Source organism: Anopheles funestus, chromosome 3RL, assembly GCF_943734845.2.
Source record: "Anopheles funestus chromosome 3RL, idAnoFuneDA-416_04, whole genome shotgun sequence".
Classification (NCBI taxonomy): domain Eukaryota; kingdom Metazoa; phylum Arthropoda; class Insecta; order Diptera; family Culicidae; genus Anopheles; species Anopheles funestus.
The window spans coordinates 29,660,094-29,684,632 of NC_064599.1; the positions used below are offsets into that span (position 1 = coordinate 29,660,094).

General features: G+C 42.9%; 1 protein-coding gene across 4 annotated transcripts in view; it reads left to right on the forward strand.

Annotated features, from left to right (window-relative positions):
• LOC125769070 (BMP-binding endothelial regulator protein) overlaps positions 1-23,081 on the forward strand; it is a 66,874-nt gene extending 43,793 nt beyond the window's left edge. For all 4 annotated transcript variants that reach the window (XM_049437497.1, XM_049437499.1, XM_049437498.1 and 1 more), the window contains 2 exons: positions 17,963-18,399; positions 19,036-23,081. In XM_049437497.1, the coding sequence (XP_049293454.1) occupies positions 17,963-18,399; positions 19,036-20,307 (1,709 nt within the window). In that variant the 3' untranslated portion in view covers positions 20,308-23,081. The remainder of the gene's footprint in view (positions 1-17,962; positions 18,400-19,035) is intronic.
• The last annotated feature ends 1,458 nt before the right edge of the window (positions 23,082-24,539 follow it).

Consider the following 24,539-nt stretch of genomic DNA (forward strand, 5'->3'; position numbering starts at 1 on the left):
GGTGGTCCCGTGTGGCTTCCCTACCAACAGCATCATTGTTTTTAAACGCGCATCACGAGTTGCTGTCGGCGCTCTTCCTTGAGGCCTCGCGTACCCGCTAGCTTGCGCCAGCGATGATGATTAAGCAGCGCAGGAAGAAAGCGAAGAGATGAAAACAAATCACGCACATCATCGTACACCGGTGACAGCTGAAGGTCTTCTGGTTGTGCTTTCTTCTGAGCTTGCTTTTGTAAGACTGATCGCGGAACTTACAACTGACTGGTTAGAAGTGACGTGTGAGCTTACGCACCTAATGGATTTACTTTGTTCGCTTGAAATTGATTATCCGTGTTATATGTTTTGTATTATTTTTTTTAAACTGTTTTCCATTTAAAATTATGACAGCTTGTAGTATTTGTTTAATAACTTGTAACTATTAGTTTATAGCAGCGTACATTGTGCTTCTGTGACTTTTATTGCTTATTGCTGGATGGTTTTAACCGAGCCAAACCGAGCAATGAATCAAACTTCACAAGTAATAAATTAATGCTTACACTCGCCGGATCAATGCAGATGCAATCTATTTCTTCCCCCACCGATACACGCTCAGGACGTTTAATAAATTGTGAACTTTACCACAAACGCTACCAGCGCAAGTCCCACAAACCATCGACCACTGTTGGGGCCAACTGATAAGATCGTGATGCAAAACTCTTCCAGCGTGGTGTGTCGGTACGTTTTAGTGTGAGTAGTCCCTATAATGCGGTAATTTATTGCTCCGTTGAAGAGTGGTCCATTATACGACGGACTATAAATTAAAATAATAAAAAAAACACACCCAACGTTCTATTACATTGGCGTTGTGTCCGGTCGGTGTCTCCACCGCTCCAATGCGTGCTAAGGCTCAGATAATTATTCCTCGCACTTGTACGAAGAAGTAATTATCTACACTTACTATGCTAATATCGATCGACGCGGATCGGGCAGGAAAGCGAGAAGGTGCGTGTAGAATATGTTTTATTTGATCACCTTATGCCGGGTGAGGTGAGCAACAGATCGATTTGTGATAAATTAAATCAACACCTTCTTCCAGCGATCCACCCTGCTCACCCACCTAAACGTTAAGTGCGACGATCATGCATCGATCCGATGTATATGCGGTGGTGACGTTCTTGTTGCTCTTTGCGCATAATTATTTACGAACAAACTCGAACCGAACAAGGATCTGGTGAAGGATGCTAGAAATTGATGAAGCAGATCCTGCTTCCCTCACATGTTCGTGTGAGTGTTTCCTTCCACTAAGATGGGCTGGTAACCCATCTTTAGGGTTGTAAATTTTATCGCAATCACCCAATTGGAGCCGGCACTGTACGCTAGGCAACACACGCAAAACGCGAGTTCGCTTTCCGTGACCATCAAAACCATTAACAAGCGTTTCCTCTCTCGTCACACTCCGCCATCGAAAACCCTCACCCTAGATTCGTAGAACTCGCAGCGAAAGGGATGTATTAGGTCGGTGCGGGAGTAATAAGATGGTAAAATTTACGATAGCGCTCGTTGCCTTTGAGATCGCGCTATAAAAATGTCGTATTTACATAAGAAATATCTTTCGCGATAAAATATTTCCTATCGCAAAACATTGGTGAGGGAGGGTGGAGGTTCGTATGCTGCGGACCGCAGAATAGAGTGAAGATCGCTTCCTTCTTGTTTTTTTTTTCGTCGTTTTAGCTCAAGTTTAATTTTAAGCTTTGCTCACAAGCAGTTTTTTTCTTGAACATTCACGCAGCACTTTCACCCTGTTTTCCGAAGGGGTGGTTTTTCTGGAAGGATTTCACAATCACAGCCCACCCAGTTGCGAGCCTCGTAATCGTAACTCCTTTAAAGCAGAAGATACCTCAATTCTCATCCTTATCGATAGTGCTTGACCGTGTTCGGATTGTTGTAAATAAAAGTTAAGGCGACCAAAATAGCTGAAGTTGTCCGTCCGCCATTGAGGGCTGTTGTATGTGTGTGTGCAGCTATTAGATAAATGTGTCTTCAAAGTGTGTGAGAAAAATGCGGATCTCGCAACAAACCCAGCTGCTATCAAGAATCGTACAAAGGGAAATATACTAAGGCGGCCACATAATATTGGAGCCCGTCACAGACTAGCACATTAATAAACTCAATGGGTTTGTCTATATCCGCTAACGGATTATTACATACCGAATCACAAATAAGTCGTTAAATCGGCTGCAAACGTTGAGACGATTGGGGTTTCAACTGCATAAATTAAGGGTTAAAAAAAACAAAAAGTTTCGCTCGTTCGCAATCGTACACGCCTTGGTACTTGTTTCAACTACTCCTAAAAGCGAAGTGCTCGCGTGTGATGATCACGTTGCCCATTAATGGTGGTGGTAAAAAAAACTACACCTTTTGCCTTCCTCCTTCAAACAAGGGAAGCTTTCAACCTTGTGCCTCCTTTTTTTGCCTTGTCCACACAGGTTAACCATTGCTGACCCTTTGCGAAATGTCACGCCTCAAACGTACGGTTCGCGTATAAAATGCGCGTTTTAGCAAAATGTAAGAGCGAGAACGAAACCAAAAAATGTTCACCCATCAACCTCGCCCCCATTGTCATCCAATGATTTCAATTTGTCAAACGATTTGTCTAGTAACTAATAACCGCGAAAAAAAGGAAGAGAGAAAAAAAAACGCCAAACAACCAAACAAATGCCTTCGCTTTTTTGACTCCGACGGACGCACCCGTACATGAAGTCATGGCGCTTGAAATTTGTACGTCCTTCACGCGTACGGGACGCGCGCACCGGGAAGAATGTTGCGTAGCGCAACATACCGAAATTGATTCATCAAATTCCGGAGCTTAGCATGGGCGAGCTTACGCTTGTAGATTCCGATGCCGATAGCATCAGAGCGAAAACCTAAATTAAGGACGGAGGAAAAGAATGGACCGGCGCTTCCTGATTCTATCAGGCGGGGAGTGATTTCTTGGCCTCGACACGCAGACCCCAATTTGTCATGTGGCACACGGTGAAGCGATGGAGCACGGGGCACTGTCAACGTTTTGTTCAAGTTAAGACGTAGACATTGGGCAAGAGGTCTCCAACAAGAAGCGGGAAACAAAACCCCCCGGTCCAGGATTGTTTCAGGGTGTGTTCTATGTCTTGTTTTTATCATTAATTTTCATTTGATTGTATCGCCGATGGGTTCGGTCCAATCTTCGACACTGTACGATTTAACCGTGTATCTCCTCTTCAGGGATTTTTCGTCCATCCTTTGCTATCTCAATTCCACGGTGGAGGCAAGTTTTATACGTGTTTCTTTATCTCCTACCGTACCTCCGTTGGTGTCTTCCGTTGGCTTTGTCAAGCTGTCAGGCTAATTTGACTATGATTAGTTCCCGGCTCCGAATAGGCCGTACGACCGGGACATTCCTACCGGACGATCTCCCGTAGGGGGTGAAGACCCGCTCCATACATAGAAAGCTGCTCCCATTCGGTTTCGGTTTGGCCTAGTAAAACCGTGTTGCAGCCTGCTGCACCGGGTCGTTTGACTCAGGGTACGGACTGAAACCCGACCACCTAGAATCTGTTCAGTCCTGTGTTTCATCCATCTGCCGGTGGACTGCTCTACAAAACGTTCGACATCTCTCGATTCTCGGAATTGATTTTTATCTTCCCAACGAGATCTTAATTATATGCTTAATCTATAATTAACAAGCGCATTAATATACGATTCGGCTCTTCTTTGGTGATCCCCACATGGGGTTTCGTCCCGTCCCGCATTGCTTCGCTAGCGGGAGGCCCCTTTCGTGAGCCGTTCGCATCACTCGCAGCCGTTGCATCCACGTTGCCTGCTTCAGGTTCTCGCTCACCGTCACATTCGTTCTATGAGGTGCGGCCGTCTATTTGAGATGGTACGGTTAAGCGCAAACACCAGCGGGAATAGATGCCTGCTAACCGTTTTGACATTTATTTATCGATTTATTTATTGTCGACAGGTCGACCTGGGTACGATATCTAAGAACATCGAACAGATCTGCCAATAACTAATCGATTTCGATCGGTTTTCATCGCAATCGATTACGCGCTGATAGATTCGTGACATGGTGTCCTGCACGGTAGGGAATATTAACCGGTCGCGTACATGCGACGGATGGATGGAATTTTTCCACTCTGGAGAACAAAGCCAAAAAGTGGAGGAATTAAATCACACGAACAAGTGATCGTACGGATCGGGTTGGGATGTTTCGAACAAGCTTGATAATTTAATTTAACCGCCATTTGTTTTTTCTTGCTGAAGACACACAGATGCCTTTTGATTTATCATCAAACATTACGCTTCTGACAGATAGAAATGAAGATTTTTGGGGAAAGCTTCATTTCACACACACGCGCGCTCAGCCACACGCCACAGCACCAATGATCACAGGCTCGGTATTAAGATATTGTGAAAGAGTTGTTCAAATTATGCGCCCACTTTGGAAGGCAGCCACATTGGTGGAGGAGCGGGTGTGGAGGTTCAGCAAGGTGATGGATTTGGCGACCTTGGCGTTGGAATTCCGCTTGCTAATTTATGCACGAGCTATCCACCTCCCCTCCCCTTCGCGACTTCGCGCGTCATCACCAGCGGTTTGGTCGGGTTCGATAGAAAGGTGAAGCGAAAACGCGAAAAACGCGCTGTTAAATCCGGAATTCCGATACGTGTAATAAACACCTAGGGACAAATATGGAAATCATCAATGCGAATGTGCGATAGCGCTGGCAACCTTCAGCTTGATGTTTTCGTTTTTTTTCTTCGGTCAACCAATATTACCTAATGCTAGTTTATGCGGCACGTTAACGTTAGCTAGGGTTCCCCCCAAAAATCTGTGCAATAATTCCCGCGATGTGTGAAGATGTGCTTTGGTGTTCGCTGGATGGGAATTTATGTCTCGTTTTTTTTTTGTTTTTTTTTTTATACTCCTTTTCTACCATTCTACTTCCCTACTACCAATTGATTCGTTCTACCCAGAGTCTGGGGCGGTACCGTCTAGAATTTAATTGAAATAAACGCACCGATACATAATTGGATCATAACTAAGCAATAAGTGAGCTGCTGCTGATCGGCAAAGCGGGCAACAGACATCACCACGCGTAATGATGATGAGAATGATGAGCATGATTTGTGCCCGCTTCTGGCAGAAAAGGCACACTGGCTCACCGTACAAAATAAGGATCTGATTAATGCAATCGACATACGGACGATATGCTCAATCGGGGCAAAAACCAAGTGAGTCGGACATCCCGCTAAGCAAACCAAAACGCAAATAAACACACCATGTAATAATCGACGGTCGTGCGGCAAATCATGATTATGCGGTTCCCCTCCCCCCCTGTACGGATACGGGAGAGACGACCCGACATCGACACAACGTCATCCTGGGCGGTCCAAAATTGGCTGGTCGGTCCGTTCGGTTTCCACTTCCTTCGTTCTTGGGCTAACCGTGTGTGTGTATGTTTTTTACGTTGTTGCGGTAGGTGGCTTTTATTTTCGGAAAAGCAGCAACACGCCGCCAATCAGTCATCAGGAGCGGGAGATGAAAACATTAAGGTATGCGATCAACGCTGACCGATCGCTTCCCTTAACCAACGTTCTGAATGGTTCTCCCAACTTTTGGGAAGTATGTAAAATTTTTGTACCAATTTTTGTAGGTTCCTTTTCTTTTGCTGTTGGTTGTTTCATCCTTTACCCTTTGGCTGAATGTCTAACGTAAGATGCGTGTGAGAGGTCTGACCACCGGTTGTTGATGGATGGATTTGTTGGGTCAGGACGCTCTTCCCGGAATGAAACGCTCCGCGGAACTGAGCGATTTTTTTCCCCGTACCTCCGAAGAAGGTTTTTGAAGGGCACAGAGAATGAGCGACAACAAAAAAAAAGCCTTCGTCCGAAATTGTCCGGAAGAAAACAAACAACTTAAAAATAATACCGGCCCGAGGTCAGACTCATTTGGTGGCCACCGCATCGAAAACCTTTCCTTCACAAATGGAAGCATCTGTCCGAATTTTGTTTTTTTTTGTGTGTGTGTTTGTTTTATATTCTTGTTCATCTTTCTCTCTGTTCTCGTTGCCCACATACAAAATGGGGATCCCTGAACGGAGCAGCCTGAAGTACAAAGGAGACCAAATTATTGCCCCTGCGCGGCATAGAAATGTTAATAACAAACCGATTGAACCGAATACCACATAAAGGGTGGCAAGTTTTGGTGGCATCGACATTTTGATGAGTTTGTGTTTCCTTCAGTTTCGCCAACAACCTTCTCCCGAGGCGAACCGGAACGACATCGTCCTTAGGTTCACCCATGGCTGGTTGCTTTCTTCACCGCTTATCCTTCTGCCGTACCATCGCATCGGCGGCACGAATCGATTTTACGGAGGTTCAGCCCTTACCGCGTGCTTGTTACTTTCGGTTCTGCTTGTCGAAATCGAATCAGTTCGAACCAAAAATGAACCAGCCCTCGATGAAGTGATTGTTTGATTATGGAGAAAATTATGGAGCCATAAAACAAAACTGCACGAAGATGAGCAACGATGCTGGCCGGCGCTTAGAATCCGATTCGGTTGTGGTTTGAAAGAAGAGAATGAAACGGAAGGCACCTTTACGGCGTGTGGTCTTAAGTGGTGTGCCTCTGTAGGGCTTTCGTGGGCCGATGTTGAAGAAGTCATTAACTAATTTCGATTGTATCTTTACTGAAGGATTCGGCGCATTTGACCGAGCCGACTTTGACACGGGTAGTCAAATTTGTTTTTTTTAGTAATTATTTTAAATTATTTATCCTTTCTCTTCTTAGAGAGCGGTTTACGAATTAGTGGGTTTTATTTAGTTCCACTGATTGGAAGCTGTTTTCAATGGAAATTTATTTTTATTGTGTAATTATGTTTGTTTTAAACAAAATTGGTTTAATCTTATTGAAAACTGCTTGTTTTTTTTGGCAAAAAAGACAGCAAGGAGGGGATTTTATTGCTTTAACGTTGCCTTAACGTTATTTGCTGGATAGCTATAAATATAAAACTAAAGCTATAAATTACACACATTGCACAATTTTAAAGTTTTTTTTATTATCTTATTTTATAGTACAATTTAAAGATCATTAAAATTTTACTAAAGAATAATTATGTTTTTAGTGCATTACAAATTCGCGACCAGGCTAACGTTTGCTCAACAATTACCACTTATTAAATAAAGTTAAATATTCGTTACCCATCGAACAGCCCCGATGAAACGATCCTTTAAGATCGTAAAAATACAACCCAATAAAATAATACCATTTATGGTTAGCGGGTGCAGATATTCGCTTCAGTTGCATCAAAATGCAGTCCGGGAAGTTCGCGTCCATGCACAACCTTCAACCTTCAAGCCAACGGGTGGATTATCATTTATTACGCCCGGTCGGGCGATCACCAGGGGAAGAACTTATCGAATGTGTATTGGCAGCAGGATTAACGATGCCCAGCCAGAAGAATAACCAAACCCAGCCCCTCACATTCGCTTCCTCCGTTTTGGTCCCTTTTTATGGGGACAAGATGTAAGATTTTCGCATTGTACGGCGATGCACCGGAACTCGCGCGGTTTGAAGGATTCGCGCTCCAATCTAAATTGAATACAAATTACCCGATTTATTGGGGCTTTATCGTTATTTACTGCCGGGGGAAGGTTTTGTGCCTTGCTACCTTGCTGCTCCATTAGCCGGGAACGTGGCAGGTCCATCATTTGTTTTCCCCTGTTTAATGAATGCAAATACTTCGTGGCTTCTTGCGCCTCTCGTTCGTTGCTTTATTGGTGAAGCATTTCTGCATGATCTGGGACTTTTCGTGCTAATGGTGAAGCCAAGAAAGATTTTTTTCTTTCTTGAGTTCTATGATGTTAGTTTCCTTTTTAATTTTATTTATTTTTTGTGACTAAAATTTGTTCAATCGTTAAAGTGTTTCGTGCTTAGCGCTTTTAATCCGATGATATTAATTTGCTTATGATGGTGTTTTGGTAGCTTCTGGAATTTATTCCAATGTATCTTGTCCTCTTTGTGACTTTGAATAAGAGGGAAGATACATCCTCCGTCATCCATTTTCCTTCCACCGTACAAGATTGATGACTAAACGAATCAGGTTTAAAAAAAATTAATTTTTGTAGGCTAAGTTATTATTAAAGAAATTAGGCTCTTTTTTTCGAAGCGCACATAAATAAGTCCATCTTTCTCGTTGGCAAAGCATGAAAATATATGTATAAATAAAAAAAAAAGCCAATCCACACCAGTCAATAAATGGTTAAACATCTCAAGCGCAAAAACTCATCTCCCCAAAACTCCGTTATAGCAGACCACCAATGCCGATTTTTAACAGCGAATTTGTGGTCGTTTCGAAACCGATAAACGATCCGGTTTTTGGCGCGAAACCATAAGCCGCGCAATGATTCGCCGGCCAACCGATGTTGCGCGACGATCGAAAACCCGGACAGCAGCATGAATAAGCAACGGCGGGCAGAAGTAATCCAAAAAACTGAAGAAACATCAAAACAATCCCCACTCCAACAAAAGGCAACAAAATAACACATTACCAACCTGGCTGCTCATAAAGCTTGATGAACATGTTGATCTTTTTCGGTGAAATTTATTGACATCCATTCGGAAAAGCTCAACGCGGCGGCATCGAGTTTTTGGAAAGGTTTTTCAAAATGTCGCCCTGCCGATCGTCGCCGGTGATCGTTGTGCGAGTGAGAAATCCCATTACGCATTCCGGAGAAGACATTTAGAGAGATGCTCGTCGTTAATTCTTCGAACCGGACGCTGTGGAATCCCTAGCCCCACACATATGAGCGTGCATAACAACCGCACCCGTTCCCGTTGTCTGTAATCTCCGTAATGTTTCTTTCCTCCGATAATATCGATGGTTGGGTTGGAAATCCTTCACGCAATCTTTGCTGGAGGGGAGAAGCAAAAACAACAACCACTCGCGCGAAACGCTAATTTCACTTGACATCTGACGGGGCCAAATGGTCGATGGTGTGCTGAAGCTGAACAGTGTGGCAGCAGCTGTGTTATCTTTCCACTTGACGAAACCGGGAGGGAACTCCACCCTTACGGTACCCTTACGTTCCCTTATCCCGTCCGTCGTCAAAGATCATGCGGTTTGCGATGTCAGACTGCGCGACTGCAGTGCCCGAGCGCGTCTGTACCGGTGATAAGCCGTAGGAGTTTTTGCTCCCTTTCCATTACCATCAGAGGGCCTCCGAGCGGCACATTTGCGGTGTGTCTCCGAGCTGGCTGGCCATGCCATGACGACCACGACGGCCCCAACCGAAAAAAACCCAACCCAACGCTACACCACCATCGCCAGCAAGCTCGGCAAGCTGGTGGAAGCGAATTATGAATTTATAATTTATACGCTTTTAATGAGGCCGAACCGGTTGGGGGATGCGGGTTTTGATTTGATGTTTGCTGAACCCGAATTACCGCACCACTTGCGTTAAGGGTGGCCTCACTGCAACTGCGCGCCATAGCTGAGCGTTGATAAAGCGGAACGGTACACCGTGGTGTAGAACAGGAGGGGCACGTTGGTTAGGTGGTTTGTCTTCATCTTAGAAGGTGTCGTTACAATTTGTTTAGTTTTTTGTTGCGTTGATTACGGTTAGCATTGCCGATGGCATTGGTGGATGTGGGAATGTACAAAGCAAAGCAAACATTCGTATAAGATAAGTTTTTACCATATTCTTTACAGTCGTTGATGAGGTGGATTAATTTAATTGGTGGAGTAAATGATGCATTTTATTCGAGTAATATTTTGACCTACTACAGGGAGATAAAATTCTTCAACACAAATTGTCGTGTTTGTTGAAGATACTAACATTTTTGAGTAAAAAATGTAGTGGAATTACTCTGATGAAACAGCACCTGTTAAGAGTGATCTCTTCGTTTCCCCAATCTCTTCGTTTGAAACAATCGACCAAATAGTGAAGAAGTACCTGGAAAAGATGGACTTTGTTATGTGGAAGTGTCTATCAAGAATAGGGAATTGCAGGCAATTTCAGACGGACAGAACTTTTAAGGGAAAATCTTAAATGGATAAATCAAGAACCAAATACTATCATTTTTGAATATTGCGTTTTGAAGTACTTTGATAGGGTTGATAAGATGCATTTATCGTACAAGTCAACAAAATTGGTTTCATTCAATGATATCGCTCCATCTCAGTTTGGCCCAAAAACACGCGTTCTCTGTGTTTGTGGACGACCTAAAAAGACTTTATAGGTTGGGCTGTTCGGTGTCCTTCGAATCACAGGAATAGCTCTATGGTGTCTTACGAGTCTAATTCATTATAGTGACTCCTCCATATTCCTTCCACCTATGGGACCAAAAATCCTTCTGAGCATCTTCCTCTGGGACGCGACTAGGAGAGTTTTGTCAAAATGTTTGTTTCAGAGTCGTATGTGAAGGCTCTATACAATCCCAGCTTCGATCGTTGCGGCAGGTATTTTGAGTGGAGAAATTTAATAGAAAGATCGGTTGGCAGCACCTTCGCCTATAACCTTAACAATGTTGTTATCGATGCTGACATTTGACCCAAGCTTGGTGAAGTTATGGACGACTTCATAAGATTGGTAATTTTCTGTACGTCACGTCCATATGACAATTGGGCAGTGCTTAATCGTTCGACCTAATTCACGGGAGATCGTGCATCGCAATTCTCGGTCTACATTGCAGATAAAAATAATGGAAATTGAACAAATTTTCAAACAAAATATTACACCACATACAAAACATGAACATCAATTAATATTTTTGCAAAGACAATTGCCTAACAATACCACTTTACAGATCTGTATAAAAAATCCCTATACATCCATAAATGTACCACATTTATACGCTTAGAAATATGATTCCACATTTGTTTACAAACACATTTTGTTTACACGTCCCAATACGCCCAACACATCACTTCAGTCACTGTTCATGAGTTATTTTCGTGCCAGTGATAATTTATTTTTCTCCAGCACAACCGAACAACAACACATTAATTTGGAATTGATGTTTCTGCCTTTTGGGATGGTCTCGCAACGGTTTCGGATGTTCCGAGAGGGAGAGACCTACGACAACATAGCGAAGTGAAGTGAAGTTGATTGCACTCCCGTTTTTTTTTCTCCTTTATTGCCAATGGCAAACTGCACATAACAAAAAGGGTTCAACGATCCTTTTCAAATACAATGCGCACTGTTGCAACTGTTTCCAACATTGTATCGAGTAGCAGCAGCAGCAGCTGGTGATCGACTTTATGCTACCCATTTCTGGTGATGTTACGGTCAAACGTTTGGTCAGCATTTCTGCCTCATCAGCATCAACATACGGTCGCCCTGCCAAGCCACTCCACCGTCCTTCACGTTCATCCAAGATGGTGACAGAGATTTATTTATCTGCTGTTGCAATTGCGCTACCATACCCTTTTTGGGCAGCAGCACCCGCCCCCAACCAAGATGAGCTTAAGTAGTTTAAAGCGGGAATGTTTGAAGCGATGCATAATAAGTCACGAAACTAATTTTCCCCCACTACCCGGCAACAATACTTGCTTATCCTGTTCGGTGTACGAAACGTGCGAAAAACAGTGCAGCTAAGAATTATCACTTCATCCAGCCTGGTTTGGTTCATTTTTAACCATTTTTCTGGCTGGTCATTATCGGTCGAAAGAATTTTGCATACAACGATCTCACACGGATTTCATGTTCTGATGTCTCCAGATCGCAGATCACCACCATGACCAATGTGACAATTTTTTCTCTCTCTCTCTCTTCCCTTGTCTGCCGTTCTGATAGAGCGAAAGTGTTTTTCAGCTGTTTTAGTCTTTCGAGTGCCGTTCTACTTTTTTTCCCCGTTCAGCTTCCAGCGTTTCTTGCTAAGCACAAAACACCACATAACATAAACTCACAGCACAGCTACCCCTTACAGTCCATCTATTAAGGTGTCCGTGGACAGAGTGGGGAATGATAAATTTTAGCACATAAATTAAATAACAAATTTTGGTTCAGGTGCTGTGCATGTTTTGGAGGCCACTTGCACACACACACACACACACACCCGGACGCACGCCCGTTTTCCAGGAGCGGTGACATTTTCATCACTTTCGTTCGGCAGATCCTGTTGCTATGGGCCTGTGGCGGGGTCATCCGAGGTGTTTGTATGCCGGTTGTGGCCGGTTATTACCGGTCACAGCTACAGGTCGGAAGAGTAAAGTGAACATATGTGGGAGATGCAAAGCAGAAACAGAAGAGAAAAAAATGTTGGATACTTTAATAGAATAAACCAGCACCAGCGTGAGGTGGAAGAGTTATGTTTCGGTTGTCCCGAAAGGGGGATGTTTGGAATTTCGTTCGCGAGAAGGAAAACTCGCACGACCGAACAGGAGAGAAATGAGACTATTTCGTTTCGGCACTTGCTCACGACATCTTTCAACCCGATTAGTGTTGGCAGGCCAAACGAAAAAAAAAGATGGTGAACTTAGGGGAAGGGTAGTTTGAAAGGCGACGTCGAGTGATAATATTTTATCGTTAACGAGCTTCCCGAGCACTCCGAAATGATACCGTGGTGCCGATGATGAAGAAAACAAACCAACGCCGGTTCGCCATAGATACGATTGAAATAGAGGCTTTTTTGGAGAAGGAAGAAACAAGAGGAAAAAGAACGCACGAAAAAAAACACAGAACGACAACATCACCCAAACCACATTCCGATTCATCTGGGGGCCACTTTTCGCTTCTTCGATCCAGTTCGGATGCCAGGATTCAATGGATCGAGATGAAGAGGAGGATCGTGTGGTGGGCCGCGATCCTCCCCAACTACAAGCTAGATGATTTAAAGATGGCTACTAGCGACCATTTGCGGCTAAGAAGGGAGGAGGAGTGACGGACGTTTGGGGCGATGCCTCGTGTGCGGGCGTATGTTCGCGCGTGCCAGATGCAATATTTTTCACGAAACGAACGGTGCCGGTGCAACATTATTTGCAAAATATGACAAACAAATCAGTCGCGTGCGCTGACAGATGAGAACGGTTTTTTTTGTGTGGTGACAAGGTTTTTTTCTGTTCTCGTTTTATACACGTGGAAACGTACGCATATCGGAGGATATTCAAAAATTTATCACCATCGAAAACAATCCTACCATGCACGCAACTGTGCCTCTTCCGGATGTCAATCATGGTTACTTGTTTGGTCCACCATTTTCATTTTTTTCCGCTTGTTTTTTTTTGAAGAGGTATTTTATGATTATGTTTTAACTTCTACACTGTTTGTGAATTAATTTTTCACCCCTGTTTTGTGTGCCCCTCGACACCTCCTTCCATTCCCCCCATCCCGGCCACCGTATCAGCGATTCGAGAAAAAAACGGGCAATATAATTCGCACAAATAGCTTGCCAAATGGCATGCAAACTTGCCCCGCGTGCTGGTGTCGAATCTTCCGATTGGTTAATTTATGATAAACATCATCATAAAAACGATAAAAAATCAAATATTTTCCCTTCTCCCCGGCCAACAATGTGGTAACTCGGATGGAATGCGCGCTGGATACCTCTACATTTTACGAAGGCTTTCGATCCGTCGTCTTGTCCGGTTACTACAGCCAGCGCGACTTTCTTATCACAGGTGATTATTTGTTGCATTCACAACGGCTTAATACCTACATAAGAAAGAAGGTGGTGGTGGTTTGAGAATTAATCGGATTGGATGACCTTTTAACCTGGCAGAATGAAAGGCAAAAGGTTACATTCTTGCATAGTGCATCCGATGTTGCACCTCTGGGAGGTTAAATTGCCGAATGACTATCCTCAAAAAACAGACAACAACCAAAAAAAAAGGGGGAATTCCCGCACCGGAATCGTCAACATTCCTTCACCAATGTGCGCAATTGATTGACAGCTTATAATAACATTACCATATTATAAACGATTATAGCACCGTGAAATGTGTTTCTTGTTACTTAACTACTTTATTTCGTTTGTCGTCGTTAATTTCCGTCAAGCAAAAGCTCTTATCAAAATTGATCTTTTAAGTAGATTGAAGAATTTATCATTCACTTTTCTGTTTTTATGTGTCGACATTTTTTTCCCCCTGCTTCAAATACGATCTCCAGCTCGCAAAACGTATGCAAAGCCCAGGAACGGTTCGCTTGTGTGGCTGATAGAAGAAGAGGCGAAAAAATACAAGTTCGAACATCGCAGTTTAGTTTTTATTTCCTTGCATTAAAAAAAACTCCACCAAAACAACCACCCACCAAATCAGTGGGGGTTGGTGCGCTGAAAAGCACCCGCTAGTTGCCCGTTAGTTGCCCGTGCGGTGTGTTTTTGAGGATTTATTTTGTTATTTTTAATATTTTAATCAGAATATCAAATCAATGGCCTTTCGATGGGATCTTTCTTTGTGGATCGGGTGTTCGATGGTGGGAAGAGGAAGGGATGTTTTGGGGTGGAAGAAGATTGTTTGCATACCATTCGACAGGGAGCCGGATTCTGGCCCGCCGAATCATCCGGTTGCGCTGTGTGCGGTCGTGGAAAAATCCTGCCAAACACACACCGACCGAGAACCAAGAAGAAAGATGGTCCGCATCGAAACGTAGCCACGTTATGGCTCGCCGTTCGGAGGGAGGGCTTTTGCCGAGCAGTTCCAGCGGGTGTTGTTACATTTTATTTGTTTTCACCCTGCTGCTACAGCCACACACAGCTATTTATCCTTTTGTTCCCCCAACCGGGATCGTGGTGGATCGTTAAGTAGATTAGGTTGATTTGGCTGTCGGTGGAAAGAACATGGTGAGAAGTGGTTAATATGTGAAAACACACAAATAGAGTCGTCACCTGAAGGCCGTTGAGTGGAGTTAAAAGAGAGATATTTTACAAATTAAATAACCTTTTAATTACTCTCTGTTTTTATATTGACCTCTTCATAAGCCTTTTTATAATTGTTCTAAATTAAATAATGAAAGGACTAACTCTTTGTAAGTCTTCTGGTAAAAGGAAGTCTAGTAAGCCTGAAATACCCGGCATTGATCTTAGAGGTCATTAAGCCAAGAAGAAGAAGAAATTAATTTAAAAACTTTAATTTAATGTTGTAGAAAATGTGCATTTAAAGCCTTCGAATGTGCTTTCCAAAGACTAAAACGGCACACTCGTTGAATGTTCGAACTCCAAAGAAACGATCTTATCATTCGTATTGTAAAAAGGTTCGAATCGTTCCAATCACACACGTTCCTTCGATGGTGGACCAAGTCTCGTACCTCGTAGCTGGGGCTTGGGGAACATGTGCTCATCGCCATCAAGCCGATTGATACAATCGTGCGAAGAGAGTGTAAAAAAAAACCCTTAAAAGCTTGTACATTCTGTACCAACCCTATCTTTGGATTATCGTTAGGCCGATCACCACACCACACCGGTGGTGGTCATTCACTGTCCCGGCATCTTCCGTCCATTGTGTATCTGGTCACCTTCCCTATCATTGTGGGCTTCACTGGGGGTTCCACTTTTCGGGGTCTTCGCCGTCTTCCCAGCGCCGTGTTAGGGTCCGGCCAATGTTGCCCGAACGTGAAACATGCAATTAAGATATAAAGTAAAAATCTGTTCCTTTTTTTCCCAACCCATTAAGGGGTTCCCAGGTGGAATGCTCTCCACCGGCACACCCGGTGGAAAGGGCAAGAGTAATAGAGCAGGGGGGGCCTTCGGGCAGTGCGGAAGGATCGAACAGTTGGAAGCAACGTTGTATGCGCACAATAAAGTAAAGAGTCAAACGAAGAGAACGGGAGAGAATGAACGCGGGAAATAAAACAAACGGTTTTGAAAAAGCATGTAACTAACTGTTTTCTTTCCACTGTTTTAGCTTTTGTTTTGTTGTTCTTATCCGTTGTATGCTCTTTGTTTTCTGTTTGACCACATACAAAAGGTGGAACGGTGTGTCCGTTCCGGTGGTGATGGTCGACACCGAACAGGCTGACCGTTTTGCCCGGCAAACTCCCGACCATGTCGAACGTAACTGGCTGACAGGTTGGCCCTCCTCACGGTTTGTAGGTTCGTGGTAGGTTTGTGCTCCCTTTTAATGGCGCTGCGTGTTCTTGTGAGCGCAATCGGAGAAGGGAGGAATCGAACGGGACGGACAATGGGGGTAAAGGGAACAGAACAAAATCTGCAGTCTCGCTGCCGGTGGTCCGTTGATGCGTTACTCACGACATCGTCCTGTTACTTCTGCCGTCTCGCAAACAACTTGCTCAACTCCTACCGTCCGAAGGTTCGACAGGTTGGTTGCACTGCACGGAGCTTAAGCCTGATGATTGTTGCGGACGACTTGCTGCCGCGTACCTTTCGGGTTCGGGTTGGCGGTAATGTGTCAGTGCCAAATATCTCCACGTTCCACATCCCATACACAACATCCATTGAGCTTCATTCATTCTACGACCGGGAGAATAGCCGGTTCTTGTTTTTGTGTCTCTATTGTTTTAAGCAGTCGATAAAATACCATCTCCCGAGGAATTCGCGGCAAGTACAGGATACGGTTTGGTGGATTGGATAAAATGGATGGATAAAATTTAAGAAAATGTACAGCTGGATGCACATGGAAGGTATCGTAAAGTAGCTGTTCAGAAAGCGGTATTGAGGGGTTTTTTGCCACACGCGTAGAAAATTTGCTTTGTATTATTTTTTGTTAAAATCCTTGAAGTTCGAGAAATTCAATGTTTCTTTGCATCCCGGTAGAGACTTCCGTTTCTTTCCCGCTTATGAATGGGTGATCTTCAGATTTTGGTCAAGCATCTTAGCGTTGCTGTAGGCAGAAGATTCAATGTCCACAGAATTCCAAAGCTTTCTTCCCTTAAGAGATAACGTTAGAACGTCCCTTTTAACCTATTTCGACGAGAGGTTCTTCCTTGTTCGCACGATCTACATCGCGATCGCGTCAGTACGAGAATATTGGAGAAGGTTGGTCTACGACCTTAATCTCGTGAGTCAGCTTCATCTGCTACCGGGCTTGAAAGTTCAGCAACCAATCGAATGGTCCCCAGTCGGCAACATTGTTGTAGCACACACTAACAGTGTGACTGCAAATGTCGTGATCTGGCGCGACATAATCCCTACCAAATGGAACACTGGCTGTAAATAGTTTTAAGAAGACAAGGCTTAGGAGGACCAGTTTCGGTACCTTGGAAGTTGCTTGCCGAAGGAGCAAAGACATTCTTTTCGCGATTGCTTTCTCCCGATTGTTTACTGTCCCCGGTGTGCGGTACACTGCAAGACGCGTACACCTTCGGTGTGTAGGCTGCCAGTTTATGGTATGCCGAACACTTCCTGGTCGAGACAAAATGTCAACCTCGGTGTGTATCTCTGTGTGTGTGTGTGACAAAATTCCACCGGAATCGCCTCCATTACCTTGACCAAATCTGTCAACGCGACACGGAGGCCACCATTGCAATAAGGCGTACGCGCACACGAATGCGCCACCGGCGTCGATTATAAAATCGATTTAAATTAGATGAAGATTGATTAACTCCGAGCTCTTCTCGGGGTTCAGCCGGTCGCCCTGTAGCGTTTTTGTGCGGTGTAACGCCTACGCAATCCTTAGCCGGTTGGCAAGCGCGGTACGAAACTTGTAACGTGGCGGTGGCGGTGGTGGGGCATATTTAGCATATTTTCTGATTCAATTCCGTGTGACATTGAACTTGTCACGCTGGTGCTCGTGGTGCGAGCGATGGCTTAGATGCGGGAGCGCCTTTCCTTCCCTTTTTTTTCATCTTCCCTTCGGTGACCTTTTCGGTGGTGTCACACGCACTCATACTAGGTCCGGACTTTGCTGTAGGTCGTCCCGTTTGCTTAGTGCTCGTTTCGTTTTCATCTCTTCCATTTACAAAAAAAAAAATGTGCGCAAGTGGAATCGTGTTTCATTTGATGTTCCTATGGTTTGTAGCTAATTCTCAATTTACTCGATCTATTTCGCAGGCTGTCGGTTAAACGGACAGAAAGTGTTCGGCGAGGCAACGCTTAGCGAGGATCCGTGCGTGAAGTGTACGTGCACGGGTCACAAGCTTACCTGCACGAAGCGTTCCTGTCCGGTGTTGCAGTGTCCACTGACGAAGCAGATTAGAACACCGGGCGAATGTTGCCCACGGTGTGTCGAGCGACGGGAAGAGATTCATCGTGGTTCTCCGATGTGCATCATTGGCAAGGCGGTACACTTCCCGGGCAAACCGTACCATGGCGATCAGTGTTCGAACTGCACCTGCCAGAATGGGACGTCCGTGTGTGAGAAGAGCACCTGTCCCATACTGGAGTGTGCGCTGGAGGATCAACAACGCGAACCAGGTGAATGCTGCCCATCGTGTCCGATGCCGGCTGAGTTCCGGAGTACCTGTATCGCTGATGGAATGGTTTATCAGGTAAGAGGGCATACACAATTAGCTGCAAGAATTGTTAGAGCATTACTTTAAATAATAATCTGTTTATTACATGTATCATCAAAAAATACTTTATTTGCTTATTATTGAAACAATGTGGATGATCGTATACTAATTTAAAGCGATTAATTACTAATTTTGTTTTGAAAACCTTTTAAGGCGATTATTTTAAATTCTGAAAGCGTTTTTTGACTTTTTCCCCTGAAGACTTACGTATCGATAGATTTGAAATAATATCTATCCATTTTGTTCTAAAAGGAATACTTCGCAATATGTGAGGATAAGTACTAAATTTAAGTAACTTCTGAATTATCTTCCATTTTGTTCTAAAGTGCGCTTCGCAATATGTTAGGACAAGGAATTATTCCTTAAACACTACTAATACGGTAGTTTCTACTTAAAAAAATCTAAAATAAAATACCTTTCTAACCTTGTTAGTTTGTATCACAATTATTAGTAGTTCAAACAAACTACAGACAAATATTAGTTGACTAGTACCAATAGTTTCCTAGCGTTCTTGATGGTTTTGACAATTACTTTGATTACATGCCTGACTCTTTTAATTTTCAATATTTCAATATTTAATTAAGAAAATCTATTTCTTCTCTCCCAATATAGAATAACGAAACCTGGAGCTTGAACGCGTGCACCTCCTGCGAATGCCGGGCGGGTGAGGTCCGGTGTGCAAACATCCAGTGTCCGAAGAAGAAATGTGGTCCGAACGAAACGCTTCAAACCGTACCGGGCGAATGTTGTCACCGGTGTGTCGAAAGCCCAGCCGTCTGTACCGTTTTCGGTGATCCGCATTACAAAACGTTCGACGGCAATTTCTACAGCTTCCAGGGTTCGTGCAAGTACCAGCTGACGGCGGACTGTGTCGGGCACACGTTCTCGATCCGCGTCACGAACGATGCACGGCTGACGAAGTACTCTTCCTGGACGAAGACGGTCACGCTGAAGCTGGAAGGCGTCAAAGTAAACCTGGGCCATCGGATGCGGGTAAAGGTGAACGGAACACGGGTCGAACTGCCGTACCGGTTAAACCAAACGTTGGACATTTATCGCAGCGGCGACGGTACGGAGGTGATCGTCGAGACGGCACTCGGTGTGAAGCTGTCCTGGGACGGGCACAACTTTATCCAGGTGCAGGTACCGACCGCGTACAAGGGCAAACTGTGCGGGCTGTGCGGCAACTACAACAGTATCTTCCGGGACGATCTGTTTACGCGCGGTGGGTTAAACATGACGCACAATGTGTGGCGCTTTGCCCGGTCGTGGGCAGTCGGTGGTCCGAAGGCGTGTACGCGCCAGAGCAAGAAGGAACAGGCGGCTCGCCATCCGCAGTGCAAGTCGAAGAAGTTTGTGCCGCTCTGCAAAGCGCTCCGCACGCCGGAAGTGTTCGGTCGGTGTAATTCGCTGCTCAATCCGGACAACTACTTTGCGTCGTGTAAGTTCGACATGTGCGAGTGTCCTCATCGGCAGTGCTACTGTGACAGTATGGCAGCGTACGCACACGAGTGTGTCCGGCAGGGCGTACAGCTACCGGATTGGCGCTCACTGACCGGCTGTAGTCGTAATGCGTCCGGTTCGGTACCGATCGTGAGAGGACCAGCGGTGGTACATGCCGAACAGAACGCAATCGTGGCCGGTAGTACACAGCACAACAACATTCGACGCCATCCGAAGCGATTACGTCGGCCAAAGCTAATCGAGCAGCAGGAGCAGGAACTCGATCTGCTACCATTGATCGCAAACGATCGGAAACATCACAAGCTGCTACATCATCCACTCTACAGGAAGCAACAGCAGCAGCAACAGCAAGAGCAGAACAATATCCCTTTACGATCGATCAATGGTAACCGTCGGACACCGCCACCACTGCAGCGTTAAGTTCTTTTCCTTTCCACATCCCGTCTTACCCAACCGCCACATCGCCTGTTTTGAAGCACTGGTTTGCTGGAAACGATGCGGAACTCACTCATCAACTCGCCATGTATGCGCCCTATCGACAACCTTCCCGTTTATCCTTCCCTCCTTTCCTGATTGTAACGACTTAGGTTTTTTTTTAGCAGCATACTCTCGCTTGTTGTATTTGCGTTAAGGTATAGTTAAGCTCTAGTTAGGTTATGGATGGAAGCGATCGGTGTTTTATTTTTTTTTTTAGTAAGGACATGCCCCAGTAAGGAAGCCATTACGTTGTACATATTAGTTACCGCAGGAAGAATGAGTGAGTGTGTGTGAGTGCGCTGCTATTCTCTTCTTTCCTTCTTCTTCTTCTTCTCCTCCTCCTTATGAATGCAAACCCATCGTCATGGATGTGGGACAGAAGGAACCGATGAATCTGCAAGAACAAAAAAAAAATCAAACATGAATAATCTCACTACGGAAGCAAGGAGAGACCTTCTTCCTACTGGATGCATGACTTAGATGAGTGTGTGTGTGTGTGTGTGTGTGTGCGTGTATGTGTGAAAATGAGGAGAAAACCCCCTCAGTAAGGATAGTATGAATGTATGAGGAAAGCTTAAAGTCCCATCATCGTGGGTGTGCATGAAAGGGAAAGGAACTAAGAAACAGTGAAATGGAATTTGTGTTATTTTCCCCACGTTGAATGAACGCCTGTGGATGTGTTAGGTAACGCAGGACAAGGGGTTACAGAGGGTTACGTTGTAAGTAGATACTAGTAGGATCGTTTTTTTTTGTAATCGATGATCGTATGCCTTATTTCAAACACTCACACACATACACACACAAACACATAAACGGGGTGAGAGTTCACTCCATACAACTCCTCTTTTTTTTCTATTACGCTCGACGGTTTCTTATCTATTGCTATACTTCGTTTTACACTTAAAGGTAAGTTTTTATGTTTTTCTTTTTCTTTATAATTTCCTTTCGAATCGCGCTAGTTTAGTAATTTTATTATCGTAGTACGTAATGTTTATCCATCATTAGAAAGGGCTTAGTGTTCTTTTGGAGCGTTTGTGTCGGTTAGAGTGGTCTGCTACCGTTGTCACAGCACAACGGTCCCTACTATTACGAATCATGCGTACTTCTATTTGTGACATTCATCAGTATTTATTTTCCTTCTTAATCGTTTAAAGGACAGGTTCGTTCTTTCTTCAGCAATCCCTTCGTGTATGATCGAAATTTTTAATTGTCCTAATAATTGCGTGATTTCATTACACTTTGCTTGCAAAGCGTTATCATTTGTGTTTGTATGTGCGCGCGTACCTCAAAAACAATGCTCAACATTCCATAACATTTGCAAATCCCACGGCACTAGGTTTGATTGTGCACCTTTCTCCCTATTCTCGAACGCCAACAACCATTTTATCAATACATTTTTCGGACTAAACGCTTGCGTCTCATACACACATGCACATGCTTAACGCTCGTTTTATTTGTTAGAAACCAATTTTGGGTAACAAGCTCGCGTACCGAAGTAAGGGCTGACGGAAGGACGAACGTGAATAGTAAGTAAGATACAACGAAAAACTTAAGAAACAAAAGGCCACACAAACAACAACGTAAAACACTCTCCAGTGAATGTAAGTGGTATACTAAACTATATGCTTTAGGTAGAGTTTAAGGAAAATGTTAAACACAAAAACAAGAATGTGAGAAAAGAATGCGAGAGAAAGAGTATAGGGAAACAGAAGATGTAAAAGAAAACGGATAACAATGTAACGCAGAAGTAATTGCGTTTACTTAAGATGAGAAGAGCGGAAAAAAGGGTAGAAAATAATAAGAAAAACAAAAAAAATGTTAAACAAAATAAATAGCAGCGCAAAATGTGATCTCGTGAGTGAATTAGTTAAATGAAATTGAACAAAACAAAACAAGAGAATAAAAAGCGAAACGAATGGTAAAAATGTGAACAATCGAATGAAATTTGAATGAGCAAATAGGCAAATAGAAACGGATGTAAGGATTGTGAACGATTTCTGAAAGTTACTCAAAAAACTATGCCGTAGGGAAGGAGGGTTGTGTTCTGTGCGGTTGGAAGAAAACAACAGTGAATCGATGTTTTGTGAAACGAAAAGGAAAACACGAACAAGTTGTGAAGATGTGAACAAAATGTACTTTTTACACGGATGAACCGATTGGTTTGTTTTAATATATCTCTAATGGTTCCTACACTTCATACACAAACGTAGAGAAAACGTTACACACGTTGCTATATACGCGTTGGAAGCATACATTACATACATACAACACGCACACACACGTATAAAAACGCATACAAAACAATTACAAAACATGGAACAAATAGCATTAAGCAGTAAGGCAAACTGCATGGTGACCGTTTTGCGATAGTTTGTCGTCATTTAGAAATGATGGACGTGCATAAGAATGGTAGCGTAAAGTCAATCTAATTTATTGTGCAAACTCAAAGTTCAAGAAGCTCTAAATTAATGTAAAGGGGGTTACACTTTCAATGAATCGCGCAAAATAACCTAACCGTTGATCCGGTGGATTTTTATGTTATTTTTGTTTAAATAGGTTTTCTGATATTGCCAAATCGAGGAACGTTCAGCTCAGACGTTCGCTTGAGAAGAGAAGTGATCAATAAGAAGGCTCCTTCCCATACCATGAAGAGATCGTGTGTTGTGAGCGAAAATGACCAACAGTAATAAAATACAATGTATGTGAAAAACAGAAAACTTTATGTGAATTATAATTGCTGTAGCGTACGCGGGAGTGTATATCACAATTTAAGCATTGTAAGCTGGAAAACTTTTTTCGGTAAGTATAATTATAGAAACACTTTGTATAAAGTAGCGATGTTTTGGAAGGAAGGTTTTTACTTACTTACTTATTTAGTTAAATGCCTATAGGATAAAGAGAAACAAATTAGTATTCAAATATCTAGAATCAAAGTCTTTTGTTTGTGTCGTCCATGATAATTTCTCCCATACGGTAGCGCCATCTGTTTGTCGACGTTTACTTTCGTATTGCCGATAGTGCGCAAGCCGCCTGAATTGTATGCAATCTGCTCTACAAAATGTATGCAATTTGCAGCACACGCATCAGAACTAGACATTTTTTTGAGAAATTTAGCTAAATTTTATAAATTGATTTATTTTAATGCGAATTGGATGAAATAAATTTGTTTTCATTCAAATAATGCTTTAAATGAAAAAAGAATCAAAAATTATAAAAAAAATTCTAAAGTTTTAGAAAATTCCTAAGGCTTAGCGTTTTTTTGCAAATTAGTTGAAATAACTTTCTTTTCACTCAAATAATGCTTTAAATAAAACTATTTAAGAAATTCCAAAAAATTGAAAATGTCCTAAGTCTATAGCCATAGCTTTTTTACGGGAAATTTAGGAAAATTTTACAAATTTTTTTTATTTTATTTTAAAGAAAATTGGTTAAAATAAGTTTCTTTTCACTCAAATAATGCTTTAAATAAAAAAACAAATAAAAAATTCTAAAAAATTGAAAATTTCCCAAGGCTCTAAGGTTAGAGTTTTTTTTACAAATTTAGCAAAATTTAAATATTTTTTTAATTTTTTTAATTGTTGAATTTTAAGGCGAATGGGTTGATATATTTTTTTTCATTCAAATAATGCTTTAAATAACAAAAAGAATATTGATTTATAAAAAAAATTATAAATTTATATATTTTAATGCGAATTGGTTAAAATAAGTTACTTTTCACTCAAATATTCGTTTAAATTTGCTACAATTGCTAAGCATGCAGTGACGGGATAAGGGATGAGAAATAATACTATGCGGGACATAATTGCGGAACATATTTACAATAATTTCGGATTTAGTAAAAAGTTTCTAACACAAACAAACACTTTTGCATATTTTCAATCGTTTACTGATATGTTTTATTTCTCTCCTTCGGTTCCCGTTTCCATTTCATGTTACGATTGTATTCCATTCGGTTTTTTTTTCTTCTATCCTTCCAACACCCACCGTACCATGTGTTTAGCATTTTAGTTTAGTATTCTTTACATAACTACGAAGACGAGATATGAGATATGTATGTGATTTTTCCTTTGCTGTTGTTGTTGCTGCTGCTGTTTTGTTTTAGTATGAGTTTTGTTGTTTTGTTTAGGCTTTCTTTTCTCGTACTTTTTTTTAATCCGAACGTTTTTTTTTACTCT